The following is a 20700-nucleotide window of genomic DNA, read 5'->3' on the forward strand; positions in this document are numbered from 1 at the left end:
TTTAGGCAGAGCGTGCGTGTGATTTACCTGAATATTTGCCAATAGTCAATCTGTATTTGTCTGATTCATCAGCCACACTAAAGTTTCTATATTTAGCGTAAGCTTCAGTGCCATTGAAATTCATCAAATCCACTCTCAGAACATTCTGGCCAGATTTGGTTAAACGATGTATTTTATCAAGGCCCAACCAGAACTCGCCGTTAAGATCACCAAAGCCAGCTTTATAGTCTGACCATCCACGATAGAAATCTTGACTTCCATCTTGTCTTCTTTGAAACACGATCCAGCCACCTCCGTCTCTGCTCATATCACAACTGACTTGGAACGATCCCTGGCCATCAGGATTGATGGTATAAACGCCATCTTGCCTCACTCCTAATTTATAGAGATCAGCACAACTTTTTCCGGTAATAACTGCGCAAACGGAAAAATGTTACAAAACATCAGAATAGTCATTTCAATAACAAAACATTGAAGTCTTTCCCTTAGTCAAACTGTTTTCCTTCACAGCGATATCCTAGGCGGGTTTCTTTGATTCAACCCATGCTGTTCACAGGGTTTATTTTTTGATCGGGATGCAACAAAAGCGAAAACTAGCGAACTAATGTTTTTACAATTGTAAATAATAATTATGACATCCTGCCTGTAGATTCTCTTGTTTATAAAACAGAGTTTCACACACCTGTACAATTGGTTCCTGGACCAGTATAACCAGGTTTACAGGTGCATTTGTAGTTGTAAGTGTTACTGACACAAACAGCGTTGACATCGCAAGGATTGGACGAGCAAGGGTCGATCTCTGAAATAATACAACAAATGTTATAAGTTGTTGTAGACATTAACAAAATCATCGTAACAGAACTTGAAAGTTTGATATTTTCTCTTACTTGTACAATTGGTTCCTGGACCAGTATAACCAGGTTTACAGGTGCATGTGTAGTAAGTTGAATGGCTGGTGCATATAGCATTGAAGCCGCAAGGATTGGACGAGCAAGGGTCGATCTCTGGTATAACACAACAAATGTTGTTTTAGTTGTATTAGAAAGAAACATCTTTAAAATCGTAACATAATATGAAAGTTTGCTATTTTCTCTTACTTGTACAATTGGTTCCTGGGCCAGTGTAACCAGGTTTACAGGTGCATGTGTAGTGGTTAGAGTGACTGACACAAATAGCGTTAGGACCGCACGGGTTTGACTTACAATGGTCGGTTTCTGTAAGTAAATTTAATTCAAATACGGCTAATCTTCAAATCATAGCATAACTAAACAAGATCGCAACGTTACCGTTGTTTGGACACAGTATTCTGAGCGCCAATTTACGCCTGCGAATGTTCCGTTCTATTACACGACAGCATGATCCAAGCTGTGGATCGTGTTTTGAACACAATAAGTTGTAAGCGAGGGTACGATTTTTTATATCAGATCTGATATCATCGCAGCAAAGTGCTTCTGTGCAACCAGTTTGCAGAACAACCTGGAACAGAATCACAACCAGAGCAATTCTCAACATTGTTAGGTCTCGAAGATCTCAATTATCCGTCCAAGTAGAAGCCAACTCGATCAACTTGAGAATCTGACTGAGAACAGAGTCAAGCTCGTGTCAATTTATACCAAAGCTGCGTGCACAGGGGAAATGAACTTTGCTCTTCCCCGGCGGGCTTGCATGCCTTCACTATTTATATCTCAGTTTGCGTTTCCGGCATATCTTTTTTTCTGCATGAGCCAAAACAAATAAATCATTATTTCAAGCGTACATTCACCATACTGGAAGTTCTTATCCGAAGGAAAAATTGCTTCCAAAGATACATAATTTAACAAAAAAAATGAAGAACCAGTCGCATGTAGTTGATTAATAATACCTAAGGCAAACTTTGATATGTAAACATCAATGAAACAAATATATAATTTAATCAATTTAAATTTGTTTAATAAAACAACAATAAAACTGATAAGACTAGATTGTATGTGGATCTCAATCGTAGTGCCGAACGAAGGTTGCGAGTAACAGCAATTGATGATGTATAAATTTAGATCCCCTATTTTAGATCCCCTTTTTTTACATCCCCTTTTTTATACCCCCTAGTTTTTTAGATGGAGTTAGCTGACTGTCCCCCAATTAAGTGTTTAATTGCGGTGATGTTTTGCGCCGAAAATAGTATTGAATACCTACGGCTATAGTCCAGAGTTCATACCTTATTAGTTTACCGTCACAGTCATATGAGTTAAACCATATTATAGCCGATAAACTCATGCCTGTGGACTGAACAATAAAGGTTCGTCCCCTTCATCTATATGCATAATTTGTGTAATTGTGTAAAAGCAGAATGAAATGGTATCCCTGTTCTGAATATTTCGATCTTCTGTTCTTGCGTATCAAATTACACTTACAATACCCTTATCCTTATTTGTTTACTGTGAATTAAGTCATATAAGAAGCATACAGCCGATAAACCCATGATTTACAATATTAACATCATTGTCTTGATGTATATACATCATATCCGATAAACTCATGTCGTGAAAGCACTCCTCTAGTCGCCTTGACGTCTATGCATGTATATTGGTGTAAAAGCAGAAAGAGATATCACTGTTCTGAAAATTTCGATATCCTGTTTGATCGTGCATAAACAATTGCAATACAATATAGCACCCATACCTGTATTTGTCTAGTACCGTGAAAGTCAATATAGATCTAAAATTATTTGTATGATTCCATATTATCTTGTTGCACTTATAATAGCGGCTAGCTTAACTTTAGGACACAACATACGCTATATATAAATTTCTACAGGGCACGTAAATTTTGCTACCCGGAAGCGCGGTATATTGGGATATCAATTTTTGTTAACATGCATACACGGATACACCTGCTTAGTGATCAGCAAAAAACGCATTTATTCAAGTGACGATCCTGGAATCGGGGATAATCTGACTTGTCCCCAGTCGCTTTGATGATACGCGAACGAGAAGTTATAATGGCCGCGTCGGCATAGCCTGCGAGTAAACATTAAGAATTTTTCCTAGCCACCGAACTTTAAATATCAGTAATATGTGTCTTATTTAGGAACTGCGAAGGAGTCAGCATGTGTCCTAGGGAATTAGGTTTGCTTAGCTATTGCTGAGCATTCTGATATTGTTCAAATGCGACTTCAATAAACAGTTGCAAACGTGTAATTTATCTTTCAGTTCATTATGGCCTCATTAGCTATTGCTTATGAATGCTGTCTTTCAAACCTTTTACGAGCAGGATCGTCGAAGCCGTATGCATGGGGAGCTGCTCATATGTTAATAAAAGATGTAATCAGCACAACGACAAGTTTAGATACTGCAATTTATATTCTGCGTACCAAGTTATGAATTAAATCTTGTAGTGCATTATTGTGCATTTTGCATTGTGCGAAGTGTCAACGTTTCCGTTTGGCAACCACGTGCAACCGTAACCTCCCCTTTGTGCATAATATTTAAAAGTTATTCTGCGAACTAGAGTCGTATATGAGCTTATTATATACACAAACTTTGTCGCCCTTTCGGTGCATTTTGGTGTGCTATTATCAACTAAAGCTTGGATTTCTATTTCACTCAACTCCCCAAATCTTTCAGCCATTTTGTTTATTTTCTCTACTAGACAGATTTGAGATAATATCTGTCTAGTAGCCAACCAATAAAATTACAGCATATATACCTCATATCTAGCGCTTGTGTATATGATAAAATTAATTATATCCCGTCAATATAACACTATTAATAAAACATATTATAGTTTGGTAGAAACATCAAACTTGATGTTCTTCACCGCCAAAAGTCGCCTCTCAAGCTCCTCAAGTCTCTCCTGAAGCTTTTAAAACTTGTTTGGACGAATTTTCATCATTGTCTTTTTCATTGAATGACTGTGCCACCAGTGCCATTTTATTCCAGTGTGACTAATCTGACCTGCACCCAGGTACAGGCCATTGAGGTTGGAATAATGACAGCCCTTGTACCACCAAGCTCCTTTGTAGGTCGTAGCACAATCCTTACTCCAAGCATCATTGTCGCTATCCTTGGTAGAGAACTTCATTTGATTTTGATAAGCCAGAGAATCACCTGCGTCACCTTTGTAGAAAATAATAAAAACTTCTTCAGTGCATGAATATCATTTTAAAGCAAAAAAACTTCTCTAAGAACACCAACTTCTCTAGCCTACGTCTATTGAGAACCTCATTCTGGCGAAGCCATGAAAAAATAATATGCGAAATTCAGGATTTCCTTCTGAATCTCACTCCATTATTATCAAGGTGGGAAGTTAAAATGGATGGAAATAATCTTTATTAAAGATCGAGCAAGGACGAGGTGTCGGGTACGAAGGGTAAAAAATAGTTTATATATTTAGTTTAACTTTTTGAACTGTAGAACACTGTTATACCGAAAGTATGAAGTACTGTCTATGAATAGCTTTGGTTGTAGCTTGTTATATCTGTGATGACTGTGAATCAATTGTGAAGTGTTTCTATCCCACAAGCAAAGTTTTCCGTGGAGTGGTAGTAATAAATGAATTATTTTATTATTAATAAAATAATGAATTATATATTTAATTTTTATTGAAAACAAAGAGATTCATCCCGTCTTTGAGCGTCGCGTGTATGTAGAGATAAGTTCAACAGCTGAGAATCTAAATTAAGGCAGAGCGTGCATGTGGTTTACCTGAATAATTGCCAATAGTCAATCTGTATTTGTCTGATTCATCAGCCACACTAAAGCTTTCATATTTAGCGTAGGCCTCGGCGCCATTGAAATCCATCAAATCAACTCGTAAAACATTTTGCCCTGATTTGGTTAAACGATGTATTTTATCAAGACCCAACCAGAACTCGCCGTCAAGATCACCAAAGCCTGCTTTATAGTCTGACCATCCAAGGTAGAAATCTTGACTTCCATCTTGTCTTCTTTGAAACACGGTCCAGCCACCCCCGTCTTTGCTCATATCACATCTGACTTGAAACGATCCCAGGCCATCAGGATTGATGGTATATACGCCATCTTGCCTCACTCCTAATTTATAGAGATCAGCACAACTTTTTCCCGAAATAACTGCGCAAACGGAAAAATGTTACAAAATATCAGAATAGTCATTTCAATAACAAAACATTGAAGTCTTTCCCTTAGTCAAACTATTTTCCTTCACAGCGATATCCTAGGCGGGTTTCTTTGATTCAAGCCATGCTGTTCACAGGGTTTATTTTTCCACCGGAACGCAACAAAAGCAAAAACTAGCGAACTAATGTTTTTACAATTGTAAATAATAATTATGACATCCTGCCTGTAGATTTTCTTGTTTATAAGAGAAAGTTGCCAAGTTTTACGCACCTTTACAATTGGTTCCTGGACCAGTATAACCAGGTTTACAGGTGCATGTGTACTTGTAAGTGTTACTGACACAAACAGCGTTGACATCGCAAGGATTGGACAAGCAAGGGTCGATCTCTGAAATAATACAACAAATGTTATAAATTGTTTTAGACATATCATCGTAAAAGAACATGAAAGTTTGTTATTTTCTCTTACTTGTACAATTGGTTCCTGGACCAGTATAACCAGGTTTACAGGTGCATGTGTAGTAAGTTGAATGGCTGGTGCATATAGCATTGAAGCCGCAAGGATTGGACGAGCAAGGGTCGATCTCTGGTAGAACACAACAAAGGTTGTTTTAGTTGTTTTAGAAAGAAACATTTTCAAAATCTTAAGCGATAATATGAAAGTTTGCTATTTTCTCTTACTTGTACAGTTGAATCCTGGACCAGTATAACCAGGTTTACACGTGCATGTGTAGTGGTAAGTGTTACTGACACAAACAGCATTAGGACCGCACGGGTTTGACTTGCAACGGTCGGTTTATGTATGTCAATTTAATTTAAGTTAGTCTGGCTGATCTTCAAATCGTAGCATAACTAAACAAAATCGCAACCTTACCGTTGTTTGGACACAGTATTTTGAGCGCCAATTTACGCCTGCGAATGTTCCGTTCTATGACACGACAGCATGATCCAAGCTGCGGATCGTGTTGCCTTGAACACAATAAGTTGTAAGCAAGGGTACGATTTTTTATATCAGATCTGATATCATCACACCAAAGTCCTTCTGTGCAAATAGTTTGCAGAACAACCTGAAACAGAATCACAACCAGAGCAATTCTCAACATTGTTAGGTCTTGAAATTCTTAATTATCCGTCCAAGTGGAAGCCAACTCGATCAACTTGAGAAGGGCTGACTGAGAACAGAATCAAGCTCGGGTCAATTTATACCAAAGCTGCGTGCACAGAGGAAATGAACTTTGCTCTTCTCCGGCGGGCTTGCATGCCTTCACTATTTATATCTCAGTTTGCGTTTCCGGCGTATCTTTTTTTCGGCATGAGCTAAAACAAAGAAATCATTAATTCAATCGTACATTCACCATACTAGAAGTTCTTATCAGAAGGAAAAATTGCTGCCAAAGATACATAATTTAACAGCAAAAATGAAGAACCGACTGAATGTAGTTGAAAACTACTTATGTTAATTAATACTTAAACATCAATAAAACAAATATATAAGTTAATCAATTTCAATTTGTTCAACATAACAACAATAAAACTGATAAGACTAGATTGTATGTAGAAGTCAATCTTAGTGCCGAACGAAGGTTGCGAGTAACAGCAATTAATGATGTAGACTACATCAATCATCATGTACTAAATAGGTTACTTCGTCTTTGTAAGCTAACACCAGATGCGGAACCGGATCAGTGGATGAGAGAGTTTTAAATTTACATCCTCTATTTTATATCCCCTTTTTTATATCCCTTTTTTTTACCCCTATTTTTTTAAATCTCCTATTATTTCAGTCTTGTCACTAATGGAGTTAGTTGACTGTTCCCCAATTAAGTGTTTAATTGCGGTGATGTTGTGCGCCGAAAATAGTATTGAATACCTACGGCTATAGTCCATAGTACATAGTCCATACCTTATTTGTTTACCGTCACAGTCATATGAGTTAAACCATATTATAGCCGATAAACTCGTGAAAGCATGCCTGTAGACTGAACAATAAAGGTTCATCCCCTTAATCTATATGCATAATTTGTGTAAGTGTGTAAAAGCAGAAAGAAATGGCATCCCTGTTCTGAATATTTCGATCTTCTGTTCCTGCATATCAAATTACACTTACAATACCCATATCCTTAGTTGTTTTCTGTGAATAAGGTCATATAAGAAGCATACAGCCGATAAACCCATGATTGACAATATTGACATCATTTTCTTGATGTATATACATCATATTTTTATATGAGAACAATATAGCCGATAAACTCATTGCTATACAAGATAGCACCCATACTATGCCGCCAAACCTGCATTTGTCTAGTACCTTGAAAGTCAATATAGATCTAAAATTATTTGTATGATTCCATATTATCTTGTTGCACTTATAATAGCGGCTAGCTTTGGTTAGCTTAACTTTAGGACACAACATACGCTATACGCTTCGTGTCATCGTGTGATGATTCTGGAATGTGAGTGGGATAATCTGACTTGTCCCCAGTCGCTTTGATGTTACGCGAACGAGAAGTCATAATGGCCGCGTCGGCATAGCCTGCGAGTAAACATTAGGAATTTTTCCTGGCCACCGATCTTTAAATATCAGTAATATGTGTCTTATTTAGGGACTGCGAAGGAGTTAGAATCATTCAGTAGTCTATCGTGCATTCGCTATATTGCACGTCCTGTTTTTCCTAAACGTGTATAGAAACATTGCTTTCAGCTTCCCTTCAACGTCAGCATTTAAATATTTCTATGCGGGCTTCCGGTTATTTACTTTGGGATAAACGAAGACATTGTGTACAAGTAAAACGACGTGTGGCCTCATTAGCTATTCCTTATGGATGCTGTCTTTCAAACCTTTTACGAGCAGGATCGTCGAAGCCGTATGCATGGAAACAGCTCATATGTTATAAGATATAATCAGCACAACGACAAGTTTAGATTCTGCTATTTATATTCTGCGTACTAAGTCATTAACAATCTATTCAACATCTACAATCTCATTCTACCAGTCAGTCAACTCGTTATATAATCAACAACTATTGTGCATTTTTGAAGTGTCAACGTTTCCGTTTGGCAACCACGTGACGTGCAACCGTAACTTCCCCTTCGTGCATAATATAATTAATTATATCCCGTCTATAACACTATTACTAAAACATATTATAGTTTGGTACAAACATTAAACTTCATGTTCTTCACCGCAAAACTAGTCTCTTCTAAAGCTCCTCTTTATTTTAAAACTGGTTTGGACGAATTTTCATCGTCGTCTTTTTCAACGAATACCATCTTTTCCAATGGTACCAGTTTATTCCGCTGGCATTATTCTTACCTGCACCCAGGTACAGGCCATTGAGGTTGGAATAATGACACCTCTTGTACCACCAACCTCCTTTGAATCTCGTAGCACAATTACTACCCCAAACATCATTGTCGCTATCCTTGGTAGTGAACTTCATTTGATTGTGATGAGTAAGAGGATCACCTGCGTCACCTTTAACGAAAATAGTAAAAATTTCCTCAATGAATAGCATTTTAAACAAAAAAAATTTTCTCTAAGAACACCAACTTCTCTAGCCTACGTCTATTGAGAACCTCGTTCTGGCGAAGTCATGAAAAAATAATATACGAAATTTAGGATTTTATTCTTCATCTCACTCCATTATTATCAAGGTGGGAAGTTAAAATGGATGGAAATAATCTTAATTAAAGATCGAGCAAGGACGAGGTGACGGGTACGAAGGGTAAAAAATAGTTTATATATTTGGTTTAACTTTTTGAACTGTAGAACACTGTTATACCGAAAGTATGAAGTACTGTCTATGAATAGCTTTGGTTATAGCTTGTTATATCTGTGATGACTGTGAATCAATTGTGAAGTGTTTCATATCCCACAAGCAAAGTTTTCCGTGGAGTGGTAGTGAGGACTCTGCTCTTGAATTGCATCCGCATAGAACCTAATTTTCCTTTTCTGCAACTTTCCTAGTCTTGTCTTAAATAATCTCATGTTTCCATCCATGTTACGCCCAGAAGGTATTTAATGTTATTTTTTATCTTAATATCTAATGCTATAAACTGTATTAATCTTTAAAACCATAATTCTTAACGCTACACAAACTCTATCTCTGTACTAATGCTATTATAATGGGGTAACAGGAGGTTTTATTTCACGCAGAGTCGTTATAGGACTAGTCACGTTGTAAAATTTAGCCTAAAAATTAATTTCCTTCATAACTATTTTCACTAAATCTTTCAATCCCAAACGTGCCGCAAACCGATTGTTTTCCTTCTGACGAATTTATAGTGAAACTTTATTCCAGTTGATGTTTTTTATCTCAAACTTGTTACTCTTCATAATAAACACATTTGCTACCCCGGACGCACGGGGTTATGGGATATACTGAAAATAATGAATTATATATTCAATTTTCACTGAAAACAAAGAGATTAATTTTCATCCTGTCCTAAGTGTCTTCGAGTGTCGCGAATCTAAATTTAGGCAGAACGTGCATGTGGTTTACCTGAATATTTGCCAATAGTCAATCTGTATTTGTTTGACTCATCAGACACCCTAAACGTTCCATATTTAGCGTAACGTTCAGCGCCATTGAAATCCATCAAATCAACTCTTAAAACATTTTGACCAGATTTGGTTAAACGTTGTATTTTATCAAGGCCCAACCAGAACTCGCCGTTAAGATTACCAAAGCCTGCTTTATAGTCTGACCATCCACGATAGAAATTTTGACTTCCATCTTGTCTTCTTTGGAACACTGTCCAGCCACCCCCGTCTGTGTTCATATCACATCTGACTTTGAAAGATCCCAGGCCATCAGGATCAATAGTATACATACCATCTTTGTTTTCTCCAGATTTATAGAGATCAGCACAACTTTTTCTTGTAACTGTAAATATATATAGATATATAGATGCACAGGTGTATGTGTAGCGGTTAGATTGACTCAGTCGCGTTGATTGTCCAATGGGACAAACAACGGTCGGTTTCTATATGTCAATTAAATTTAGATAAGTCCGGCTGATCTTCAAATCGTAGCAAAACTAAACAGAATCGCAACGTTACCGTTGTTTGGACACAGTATTTTGAGCGCCAGTTTATGCCTTTGAATTTCCTGTTCTATGACACCACAGCATGATTCAAGCTTTGGATCTTTTTTTGAACACAATAAGTTGTAAGCGAGGGTACGATTTTTTATATCAGATCTGATATCATCACAGCAAAGTGCTTCTGTAATAACAGATTGCAGAACAACCTGGAACAGAATCACAACCAGAGCAATTCTCAACATTGTTAGGTCTCGAAGTTCTCAATTATCCGTCCACTGAGTAGAAACCAACTCGACTAACTCGATCTGATTGAGAACAGAGTCAAGCTCTGGTCAATTTATACCCAAGCTGTGTGCGTGAGGAAATGAACTTTGGTCTCCTTTGACTTTCCTCTTCCTTGAGTTAAGGAAGAACGCGGCGTGCAATGCACGACAGAGTATAATCACTTCTTTGTTTAGGTTCATAATTCATACTTCAGGAATCAGGAAACATCCAGAAAACACAAACTAGACTTTTAAACGTGTACAGAAACATTGCTTTCAGCATTTAAAGAATTTTCTTCCGTGTCGGATTACCTGTTATGAAGACATCATGCAAACGTGAAACAAAACGCTTTTATTTAAGTGCTGATGCTGGAATTGAATGGAATTATTGCGTCTGGTTTAAATGTATCCTTATCATCATCATCTGGAGTCTGTCTGAAAGATGTTTCTTCCTGTTCATCGTGCTAGCTAGAAACGTACGTTTACAAGACGACATACAGTACATAAGCACCATACAGGAAGCATGAAGAAGTGTCGGTACTTGAGACGAAGGTTATAAATACAAATACGATATTGATAATAGTTTAAAGGTTTATAGCACCTGGAGGTTAATTGTAATATGTTTACAATCAACCGGAATAAGGATTAGATTACGAATATTAATTACAAATATTATTAAATATTGAAAGTTTTAAGTAAAAGTTTTAAATATTGAGTAAAAAAAGGTTCTTGGGTATACAATAATAAATATATAATAGTTAATTTTATTAACATTTTAAAAATTGAACACGTCCTAGGGATAAAACTATTCTTATATCGATCTGTTCTACACCTCGGTGGACAGTAATGAGAGTGATTCCTTAGTAGGGGGGGGGGGATAGAAGATGTATAGGCTTAGGTCGGGATCTTAGATCTTTTGAAAGGTTGTTCCACAAATTAAAAAGGTATTATAAGCCAGATCCAAAGTTGAGAAAATAAATGAGAATTTAATCAAGTTAAGCAGTGACGTACAAATACCGTATTGACTGGTTTGAGCTTCGCGGTGCTCTTTAAATTTTTAGAACCTCAAATGCGGCGCTCATTCGGGGGCGGCGCTCAATAGGGGACGGCGCTCTGTAAAAAAATATTAATTGTGGCAAGAACGTTAAACAAAAAGATTTAAAATTTGAAATGTCGCTAAATTTCCACATTTTGACTGCGGGCATCTCGACATTTTACGGAAAACAAACCACTGCCACAAGTCACTGGAAATAGAAGGAGAGAAATTGGCCTTGTTGTAACAGCAAAGTTCTCTGCCGTCAAGACTGATCTGCGCCTTGTGAAAATTCTGAAGACCGATTTAACAATGGCGTATTCAATAAATGAGATTATGTGTCGTTTAAGCGCCGCATTTACTGCGCGGCGCTAGCGCTCATACGGGGGAGGGGCGCTCTTTAGAAGTAGGGTATGTCCTTTAGAAATACGGTATTTCCTCCCCAATTAGCGTGTTAAGGCCCATTTCAGATTTCGAACTTTTCATGTGCCGAACCTAATGTTAATAAGCTAAAATCTTTGTTTAAAGAATTTAAACAAAATAAGCTAAATTTAATAATTAATTTTAAAGTCTTTGCATTCGATTCGGCGCATGAAATGTCATTGACGTCTATAATGCACCAAATCTTTGCCTTTGGTCGTGAAGTAATACTGCCATCACTGCTGAAGTTATGTGCATGGTGATCAAATTTTGATGCTGGTTAGGAAATTGAAGTATTGTTAACAATAAAGAGATGATGATGAGAATGTAAGATTGAAATCTACCGACGTTTATACTTAGGAAGAGACGGGTCATATCGATAGCATTAAGACGTTGATTACCAGCAGTTCAAAGTGAAATACATTTGAACAATTGAACGCGCTAAAAATTAAAAAGTAAGCCGTTTGCGTATAGTAAAATATACGAAAAATATTAATGATTATCAAGCTTACCAACTCCTAGCAATCAGTATAGCCAGTACACTAACTACCCGGGGTGCTTTATATCAGTATATAGATATCTGGTGTTTTATGATTCCAGACTTATCTCATTGTACTTATAGCTGCCAGGTTTGGCTAGCTTTATGGTAGGAAACAACAGACGCTATCATTTCTCTCCAGGGCAAACATAATAAACCACCCGTGTCACATATTCTCAGCGGCTGTAACCCAAGATTTCTCAATTGAGAAGTGCAGGTCTAACCCAGGCCAAATGATCATCTAAATCATTCAATGGCCAGCTATGCGCAAAGGGCAAAGGTCAAATACGTTTGATCCAATAAACGGTGCTTTTCTATGCGCATTTGTGTGTATGCTAATTTGTTCACTCGTCGCGACTGCACTTCGATAGAATTTTAGTATTATTTTGATATATTTCGACATTTAAAATATGGAACCGTCAAAACGTCAAAGAAATCGTATTACGGATGCTCAAAGAATCGTTCTGGAGCGATTATATGGTAATGGAATGGTTGGAACAGGTCATTTATATGACAGCAAAGTCGATCAAGCTACGCAAGAAACGGGCCTGACGAAAACGCAAGTTAAGGTAAACCCAGATTATCTGTGCATCTTAAAGAATTAACCAGAGTGTCTTTTTCAATAGATATATTAAAGTGTAACATGCATAAACAGTGTTTATTTAAAAAGTTGTTTGAATTGCTTAATAACTATAAATAAGATTTTATGCTTGTACTTCAAAATTGTGTTGTTGTGCTCCTTCTAATTACTGTATACTATATTATTATATATTGGTTACAATTTTATATGTGTACTACACTGTATATTGCTTATTCCTAGAAATGGATTGGTAACCAAAAAAGGAAACAACCTTCAACCAGCCAAACCTTTGATGAAACATCTACATTGAAGAGGGCCAAACACATAAAAGGACCACATTCATACAATGTATTTTGCAGTGAGTTTTTCAAGTCTGGTTAGTGAAATTGTCTTTATTTAATTTTTGAAATTAACAATATTTATTGCATGGAGCTAGGTCAGGCATTAACAATCAAATTATATCTTGGTATGGTATCTCCTAAACCTAATTTTTGCCCTGTCATGTGTGTTCACTTGCCCTATAATAAGGCTTCAATAGAGAGGAAGTCTTCATAATTATATTCAATACATTGAAATGGTAATTGAGTTGGAAAGATTACAAAACAAGGGTTGAATGTCTAAATGTTATTTAGTAGCTAATATGCTGCTCAAATTTCTAAAATGAAAAAACAATTGAACTAAATATTAGGCAAAATGTATAGTCATCATATTGAGTTTTCTCTTATTGGATGAGATGAAAAAACAGTTCTTCAAAAATGTTGGTTGATGTGGTTTTTTGTGTATCTAAAATAGTTTTTATATCTGTGTTAATTTAGATGAGTGTAAAGGCTTGTCTAATACTGAAAGAATAAACTAGCTGCAGAAAGGTGGAATTTGCAAAATGAGGATGAAAAAAAGAAATATGGTGAAACTGCTAAAGCCCTTAGCTCAGTTGATATAAAAGTGTTGGATGATGAGCAAAAGAGAAAGCTTATTGAAAGACACTGCAAAAAGCTAGTCGAGGAGGTAGCGGAAACCTTTATTTGGTTTGGCACTTGTAATATTGTTAAATTAGAATAGTTGAGCACTAGGTCTCCCATCCCATTCTTTTGCTATCATTTATCTTGGTTTCTAGAATTTTCTATGTTAGTAACAGGTAAGCTTGGCTACTGTGGATCTGGCTAAATGAGAATAACACAGGTTAATGTAGGGTTAGGACAAGAAATAAGAGCACCTGGCTTTCTAAGGCACCATACAGAGATTAGTATTTCCCTTAGTTTAGTGCCAAAATAGATAAAGAAACATATACATCATAATGGTATGATAAATAGCATGATTAATGACAAAAAAGCCCCACACTACCAAACTGGCCAGTGCAATAGTTAAACTGTAAGTTGAACAAAAATTAAACAGGGCAATCATTATGTGATCATTAGATGTGTGTTTATCCATAGATCAGGATACTGGAGGATTTGGGCTGCCAGACTTCATCTTTGATGATCAACAATGAAGGCACTGTTTTCCAACTGGGATCCAATGAAGGAAATCATTTTTTATCTTGCAACCCCGATATTGGCATAAAATTTCGTGAGTATTTTGGTAAGTTCTCTACAGGTCACTGGTAAAATAATTTTATTTAAGACTTGTGACAATTTTAGAGCAATTCCAATGGGATTCTATGTTTATAACTAAAGTACCAATGACATGACCTTAGGTAGTTCTGTTAAGAAGTACCGCAGAAATGATGTGCAAGATCTCTTTAACAAGAAATACAGTAAGTCTTTTTTTGTCAGAAAATTGTTCACAACTGCTACCGGTAATGTGTTTTTAAACTTTAAAGGGCTGCAAATACTGTAACTTAACAATCACAGCTGGTTGTATAGGTTGCGTAGGTAAATCGTAGGTTAAAAGGTTAACCATCTTCTTATACAACCAGCCCTGAAGAATCTATTACAGTACAACTAAACTTTGATGAATACATACTTCACCCGATGATCAGTGGTTTGCGCAATTATTAGCAATATACTATAATGATTCATGAGATGATTCATAAGAGCTAGACTGGATAACCGAAAAGTATATTGTAAATGTTTACAACATCAGAATTATTTCTAAATTTAAGGTGAAGCGGTTGGAAAGAGCTGCCGGGTGCCGTACTCGAAATGTGGATTCAGAGTTGTTGGTCTCCCTGAAGATATTTCTTTTAAGAAACCATATAACTATGGTTCCTTGCAACTAAAGAAAATCATGGAGGCTGCAGACAAAAAAAAATTCATCATTGAAGATCCAACTCTCAACGAACCATTGAATGTTTACCCGACTGCAGTTTCTGGTAACAATGGTGATTTACAAGGAACTGTAAATGTTGTGAAACCTTTACTAGTAAAAATTGCTGGAGAAGATGCTGCGCAAAGGGTGCTGGCCGATTCTGAGAAGCGAATTATGGAGGAGGAGATTGAGGTGGTTGATTTGCATTTAAGTGATGAAGAGAAGGCAAACTTATATGGTTTGTGTGAAGGTTATTTTTCACCTGATGCATGGTTAGCAGTTGGACATAACATGCAACATTCAAGACAGGTTGAAAACATAGTTTTACCTGTACACACGACTGCAGAAGAAAGATTTTGGCTGTTTCGTACGAATGATAAGCCATTGCGTATAGCCAAGTGTGTATCCTCGGCCAAAATACGGGGTCAGTGGTTGGATCTTGTAGATGATGACACATACACATTCTTGCATAGTGACATTATTACGGGTAAGAACCTTATTCGTTCTGCTCATGGACCATTATATTTTTCAATAGAGGAAGCAGCTACTGAAAATTTTAAGTTACCAAAACAATTTAGATTTGCGATCGAAGGAGTTTTAGGTAAACTACGTAATGAAAATACTTGCGAATGGAAATGATGTCAAATTTTTTATCAGGGTAACAGGGTTAATTATTATAGTCAATTGGTACCAGGGCCGTTGCTAGATTGCTTAATTGGGGGGGGGAGATATAATCATGTATAGTATTCATGATCAGTTTGGCATAAAACGAATGATATGAATACACATGCACTCCCCTCCCCCAATAAGGCTTCTAGCTCGGGCTCTGGTTGGTTCATCGTAGACTCATGTACTTCATAGACTCCAGTTTAAATATTTTCTCAATATATATCATGTGCTTCAGTCATTTATCACGATAAATACCGAAAATGCAGTATTTATTAAATGCAATATATATATATATATATAAATGCAAAAATTAAATATCGGAAGGTTTCAGGTTACAAATTTATATCGATATATTTAAACATATATTTTCCACAGTTCGGTTTTGTGCTAGAGTAATATTTGTCACACACGGTGCATGAGAAAAAATCAAAGCACACGTGTGTATGAATCGCCCAGTTACTGCATTTCTTGCAGTCAAACCTTTCCTTTAAACAGGGTTTTCTGCAGAAAATAAAAAAGGCTGTGTCTAGTTCTGGACACACACATTTGCCACCTGTTGTCTCACAAGCCATGCATAGATCCACAGTCTTCTGACTTATGTTTGGAAGACATCTTAATCGCTGAAAGTAGCTGTTTAACGGCCTTCTGTGGTAATTTAGGGCCTTTAGAAAATCTAATGGCACTTCGCCAAACACATCTTTGCATAGTTTGGTTTTGTGATAGTCTTCCAATGATTGATTTTCTCTTATAAAAGATAGTAAAGATCCAAGTTTGAACGAGTAAGTATTGTGGATCAAAAATCTTAGAGTATGAGCACACCATTCCCCAATGAAATTATTCGATGATTCAAGCGAAACCAATTGGTCGGAAGAATTCTGATTCATTTGGTCCTCAGATGCTGTTGCAATTTTACTTCTGAATTTTAATTCAAAATTGCCTCTTTTAACAAACTTTTGCTTTGTAGACGTACTTTGTTTGGAAAACAAACGCCTTTTTACAATACATTTTTTATGTGTAGAGGAACTTGATGTGCTGGCGACACTTGATGTGCTGGGAACACTTGATTTTCTGGCTGAAATTTTTCCGTCACTGAGGTCTTTACTTTTTCCAAGATTAGCAATGACATAATTTGTTTTTCCTTGTCGAAGATTTTCCAAATAAGCACTTTTGTAAGCGCCCGGGTGAGGTAGGCTGTCGTTCATTGCCCTAGTTGTACCCTTATGGAATACTGACAGATGATTATCCAAGCGTTTCATGTAATTTCCATACTGGGGGCAGGTTGAAATTCGACAGACACCGTCTTTTCTCTATAAATTATTCGGAATTATTTAGGTTAAAAATATGAAGATATCAAGAGTGGTAAGAGCGTAGAAATATTTCATACTTTCAGTAGGTAGGAAGGAAAGGGCCTTCATTCAAAGACCTTTACTATTTAAAGTTAAAATTTGTTAAAATTAGCCCTGTATATACTGTGATATACACTAGTCTCAATACATCTTCATACACGCCCCTTCTTTCATCAATGTATCACCAACTGTACTAAGTAGGTAGTTATTCTTTAACTATAGTATCATGCTGTGCTTCAAAGATTTCATTCACGATTTAATTATATTTTCGTAGCGCAATTCTAGGGAAACGAGCCATTTTTGTTTGTATATGTAATAATGAAATAGCAATCGCCCCATATAAGTTATAGCGTCATAGCTGCAGCATGTGGTCACTCCTTGCGCAAAGAAAAAAAAGGAACAAGCTATGGCAACTACCACGTCGTGAAAATTTGTACCAATATGAATACCAAAATTGCAATTCTCATTGGCAAATCTGATCTGACCTTCGAGGGAAAACATGTCATATTTCTTCTGAACTTATTTCTTCCCATCATAGGGCTCTACAAACAAACAAATTCGCGTAATAAGTAATACGGAGTGTGAATATTGATATAAAATGTAGAACTATATGCTTATAGAAATTACAGTCTCGTTTACCTTGAAATTAATGTCTCGAACTGATAACAAACTATCCCTGAATAACTGAGTGATCTAGAACAGACGCTCTAGAATGGCCAAAAATGACTATAGAATGGCTATAGAATGGCTATAAATGACAAATAACGAAAATACACCTCGGGAATCTTTGCCTTTTGGCTTTGTTTTCGCAACACAAGAGCAAAGTAATACTATACGCGCATATCAGGTTTAAAAAAAGGTTTCTTATTTCCCAAATATTTCATATTACTGTCTTAAATTTCACTTCGTAACATTTTAATTACGATTCTTCAAATGAAATTTGACACCGACTTTATTTACGTTTTTTAACTTTTAAGACAGGGGTCAGTTTTACCCACATTGTATAAGAATGTTACATCTTCACAACATGTTTAGTAAGCTCACCCTCCAAATGAAATTTGACACCGACTTTATTTATGTTTTTTAATTCTAAAGACAGGGGTCAGTTTTACCCACATTGTATAAGAATGTTACATCTTCACAACATGTTTAGTAAGCTCACCCTCCAAATGAAATTTGACACGACTTTATTTATGTTTTTTAATTCTAAAGACAGGGGTCAGTTTTACCCACATTGTATAAGAATGTTACATCTTCACAACATGTAGTAAGCTCACCCTCCAAATGAAATTTGATAACGACTTTATTTACGTTTTTTAATTCTAAAGACAGGGTCAGTTTTACCCACATTGTATAAGAATGTTACATCTTCACAACATGTTTAGTAAGCTCACCCTCCAAATGAAATTTGATACCGACTTTATTTACGTTTTTTAACTTTTAAGATAGGGGTCGTTTTACCCACATTGTATAAGAATGTTACATCTTCACAACATCTTTAGTAAGCTCACCCTCCAAATGAAATTTGATACCGACTTTATTTACGTTTTTTAACTTTAAGATAGGGGTCGGTTTTACCCACATTGTATAAGAATGTTACATCTTCACAACATGTTTAGTAAGCTCACCCTCCAAATGAAATTTGACACCGACTTTATTTATGTTTTTTAATTCTAAAGACAGGGGTCAGTTTTACCCACATTGTATAAGAATGTTACATCTTCACAACATGTTTAGTAAGCTCACCCTCCAAATGAAATTTGACAACCGACTTTATTTATGTTTTTTAATTCTAAAGACAGGGGTCAGTTTTACCCACATTGTATAAGAATGTTACATCTTCACAACATCCCTAGTAAGCTCACCCTCCAAATGAAATTTGATAACGACTTTATTTACGTTTTTTAATTCTAAAGACAGGGGTCAGTTTTACCCACATTGTATAAGAATGTTACATCTTCACAACATGTTTAGTAAGCTCACCCTCCAAATGAAATTTGATACCGACTTTATTTACGTTTTTTAACTTTTAAGATAGGGGTCAGTTTTACCCACATTGTATAAGAATGTTACATCTTCACAACATCTTTAGTAAGCTCACCCTCCAAATGAAATTTGATACCGACTTTATTTACGTTTTTTAACTTTTAAGATAGGGGTCGGTTTTACCCACATTGTATAAGAATGTTACATCTTCACAACATGTTTAGTAAGCTCACCCTCCAAATGAAATTTGACACCGACTTTATTTATGTTTTTTAATTCTAAAGACAGGGGTCAGTTTTACCCACATTGTATAAGAATGTTACATCTTCACAAGATGTTTAGTAAGCTCACCCTCCAAATGAAATTTGACACCGACTTTATTTACGTTTTTTAACTTTTAAGACAGGGGTCAGTTTTACCCACATTGTATAAGAATGTTACATCTTCACAACATGTTTAGTAAGCTCACCCTCCAAATGAAATTTGACACCGACTTTATTTACGTTTTTTAACTTTTAAGATAGGGGTCAGTTTTACCCACATTGTATAAGAATGTTACATCTTCACAACATGTTTAGTAAGCTCACCCTCCAAATGAAATTTGATACCGACTTTATTTACGTTTTTTAACTTTTAAGATAGGGGTCAGTTTTACCCACATTGTATAAGAATGTTACATCTTCACAACATCTTTAGTAAGCTCACCCTCCAAATGAAATTTGATACCGACTTTATTTACGTTTTTTAACTTTAAGATAGGGGTCGGTTTTACCCACATTGTATAAGAATGTTACATCTTCACAACATGTTTAGTAAGCTCACCCTCCAAATGAAATTTGACACCGACTTTATTTTGTTTTTTAATTCTAAAGACAGGGGTCAGTTTTACCCACATTGTATAAGAATGTTACATCTTCACAAGATGTTTAAGCTCACCCTCCAAATGAAATTTGACACCGACTTTATTTACGTTTTTTAACTTTAAGACAGGGGTCAGTTTTACCCACATTGTATAAGAATGTTACATCTTCACAACATGTTTAGTAAGCTCACCCTCCAAATGAAATTTGACACCGACTTTATTTACGTTTTTTAACTTTTAAGACAGGGGTCAGTTTTACCCACATTGTATAAGAATGTTACATCTTCACAACATGTTTAGTAAGCTCACCCTCCAAATGAAATTTGATACCGACTTTATTTTACGTTTTTTAACTTTTAAGACAGGGGTCAGTTTTACCCACATTGTATAAGAATGTTACATCTTCACAACATGTTTAGTAAGCTCACCCTCCAAATGAAATTTGACACCGACTTTATTTATGTTTTTTAATTCTAAACACAGGGGTCAGTTTTACCCACATTGTATAAGAATGTTACATCTTCACAACATGTTTAGTAAGCTCACCCTCCAAATGAAATTTGACACCGACTTTATTTATGTTTTTTAATTCTAAAGACAGGGGTCAGTTTTACCCACATTGTATAAGAATGTTAC

The 20700-nt window shown here is 36.1% G+C and overlaps 2 protein-coding genes and 1 long non-coding RNA gene across 3 annotated transcripts in view; 1 reads left to right on the forward strand and 2 right to left on the reverse strand.

Moving 5' to 3' along the window:
- Window positions 1-20700, reverse strand: part of LOC114515890 (sushi, von Willebrand factor type A, EGF and pentraxin domain-containing protein 1-like) — a 36494-nt gene that overhangs the window by 870 nt on the left and 14924 nt on the right. Inside the window, exons 3-11 of the mRNA XM_028535209.1 lie at window positions 5544-5660; window positions 5346-5462; window positions 4683-5069; window positions 3843-4094; window positions 1287-1529; window positions 1098-1214; window positions 888-1004; window positions 683-799; window positions 28-414 (exon numbers count right to left, since the gene is read on the reverse strand). Coding sequence (XP_028391010.1) covers window positions 28-414; window positions 683-799; window positions 888-1004; window positions 1098-1214; window positions 1287-1529; window positions 3843-4094; window positions 4683-5069; window positions 5346-5462; window positions 5544-5660 — 1854 coding nt within the window. The remainder of the gene's footprint in view (window positions 1-27; window positions 415-682; window positions 800-887; window positions 1005-1097; window positions 1215-1286; window positions 1530-3842; window positions 4095-4682; window positions 5070-5345; window positions 5463-5543; window positions 5661-20700) is intronic.
- LOC114516341 (fibrinogen C domain-containing protein 1-B-like) lies at window positions 8102-10436 on the reverse strand. The gene is made up of 3 exons (XM_028535787.1): window positions 10137-10436; window positions 9577-9960; window positions 8102-8549 (listed from the first exon to the last, which is right to left on the reverse strand). The coding sequence occupies exons 1-3, from the start codon at window positions 10360-10362 to the stop codon at window positions 8293-8295; spliced, it is 867 nt and encodes a 288-aa protein (XP_028391588.1). The 5' UTR covers window positions 10363-10436; the 3' UTR covers window positions 8102-8292.
- LOC114516350 lies at window positions 13822-15181 on the forward strand. Its single transcript, XR_003686290.1, has 4 exons — window positions 13822-13959; window positions 14388-14532; window positions 14648-14707; window positions 15056-15181. It is a non-coding gene; the product is annotated as an uncharacterized LOC114516350 (long non-coding RNA).

Source organism: Dendronephthya gigantea, unplaced genomic scaffold (assembly GCF_004324835.1).
Source record: "Dendronephthya gigantea isolate DGI-Jeju-01 unplaced genomic scaffold, DenGig_1.0 000005F, whole genome shotgun sequence".
NCBI classification, from domain to species: Eukaryota; Metazoa; Cnidaria; class Anthozoa; order Malacalcyonacea; family Nephtheidae; genus Dendronephthya; species Dendronephthya gigantea.